Here is a 1,388-nt window from a genome sequence, read left to right on the forward strand (position 1 = left end):
TCACCTCAAACTGCAATAAACATACCTCCCTCCATCAAAACTCTTCGCTCCACCGCCATATACCCCCCGCCCATACTCCTTCCTACAAGGGAAATCTACGCCCTCAAACACCACCTTTCCCGCTGCTACATACGCCTTGTATCCCTTCGCTTCGGTTGGGATCTGAACGTGCACGAAACCGCGTGGTGCATCGACGGTGTTGTAGAAGAAGGCGGATGTGTTAAATGCTTCCCAGCGATGGTACGGAATTGACCCTTGCGGTGTGGCGAACTGCGTAGAGGTGTTAGGCGCGCTAAGTGTAATGACTCCCCAGAGGCGTGCGCTACCTGGGGGAGAGGCGTCGGGGTCGTGGGTAGAGTCAAGACCGTTGCTGCATTGCATGAGTTGGAAAGAGAGGAGGAAACGGGAGGGGATCGTCGTGTTCGTCGTGTTTTGAGCGAGGATGGGGATGAGGAAGAAATACAGGTTGAGTAGGTGAAGAAAAAGCATTATTGCTGGCCTGGATAGGCTACCTAGCTTGGGAATCGAATTTCAGGGGAGCTAAACGGCCGGCCGGTTGGTTTATAATAGCGGCCTTGCCTCCAGAGTTGTGATGAGGTTCGATAAATATGACCGATCAATGCCGCGTCATGAAATCAAAAGAGAATCCTTCGTCAGTCTATGATGAAACGGTAGTATTGAAATAGGAAGTCTGCAAAGGAACGTTAATATAAAGTAGGTGGAGCATATTACCCGGCTCTATCGCCAAATCTTACCGTTGCGCGTTGCGTTAAAGAATCGCAAATAGCACATGTCAGCTCCACTGGAGGGACAGGAACAAAAATACGCTACTTTCGCAGGCTGGCTCCTCCTCGGCTAGCAAATATCAACTTCGCAGTATCATTTGGAAGGGCAGGAAAGTCCTCGAACAAACTTTCAATGCCATTACAAGAAGTTCAGCGATAGTAAGTAGAAAGAAAGTTGTCAAAACTCCTAAAGAGTGACAGACGCCTTTAATGGAGGTGCTTGCTGCATATGTAGCTCAAAACTTAAACCCACTGATCCACCAACCCCAATCCCCCTATAGCTTCCCCCTCAGCATTTCTCGTCCCTTCGATCCTCCCCATCATCCCCTCCCATTGCGCCGCCTTCATCATCTCCATCCCAACCTTCCTCCCCATCCCAAGCCCAGTCCCATTCCTCATCTCTCACAGGCACCAACGGAATCCAATCCCTTCCCGTTGTCTTCTGAAACTCATTTCTCAACTGCTAGAAATGCTTCTCCAAATCCATATTAACTTGTTCTACCCCCCATGTTTGCGGTAGCTGCACACTCTCCGGGGCCGTTTGATACGGATCTTCAATTGTTTGATCTATGTTTCCTATCGCAATCTTCTGTTGCGCTTGGA

The 1,388-nt window shown here is 49.6% G+C and overlaps 2 protein-coding genes across 2 annotated transcripts; one reads left to right on the top strand and one right to left on the bottom strand.

Moving 5' to 3' along the window:
- Window positions 1-489, bottom strand: BDR25DRAFT_209136 (uncharacterized protein; the record flags this gene model as incomplete). Its single annotated transcript, XM_033684596.1, has 1 exon — window positions 1-489. One exon carries the CDS (start codon window positions 487-489, stop codon window positions 1-3), a length of 489 nt encoding a protein of 162 aa, XP_033554071.1.
- A 103-nt stretch (window positions 490-592) lies between these two features.
- Window positions 593-1,231, top strand: BDR25DRAFT_349175 (uncharacterized protein; the record flags this gene model as incomplete). Its single annotated transcript, XM_033694511.1, has 4 exons — window positions 593-652; window positions 719-763; window positions 798-944; window positions 1,067-1,231. The coding sequence occupies 4 exons, from the start codon at window positions 593-595 to the stop codon at window positions 1,229-1,231; spliced, it is 417 nt and encodes a 138-aa protein (XP_033554072.1).
- Window positions 1,232-1,388: the final 157 nt, after the last annotated feature.

This window comes from Lindgomyces ingoldianus (assembly GCF_010093535.1).
Source record: "Lindgomyces ingoldianus strain ATCC 200398 unplaced genomic scaffold BDR25scaffold_2, whole genome shotgun sequence".
Lineage (NCBI taxonomy): Eukaryota > Fungi > Ascomycota > Dothideomycetes > Pleosporales > Lindgomycetaceae > Lindgomyces > Lindgomyces ingoldianus.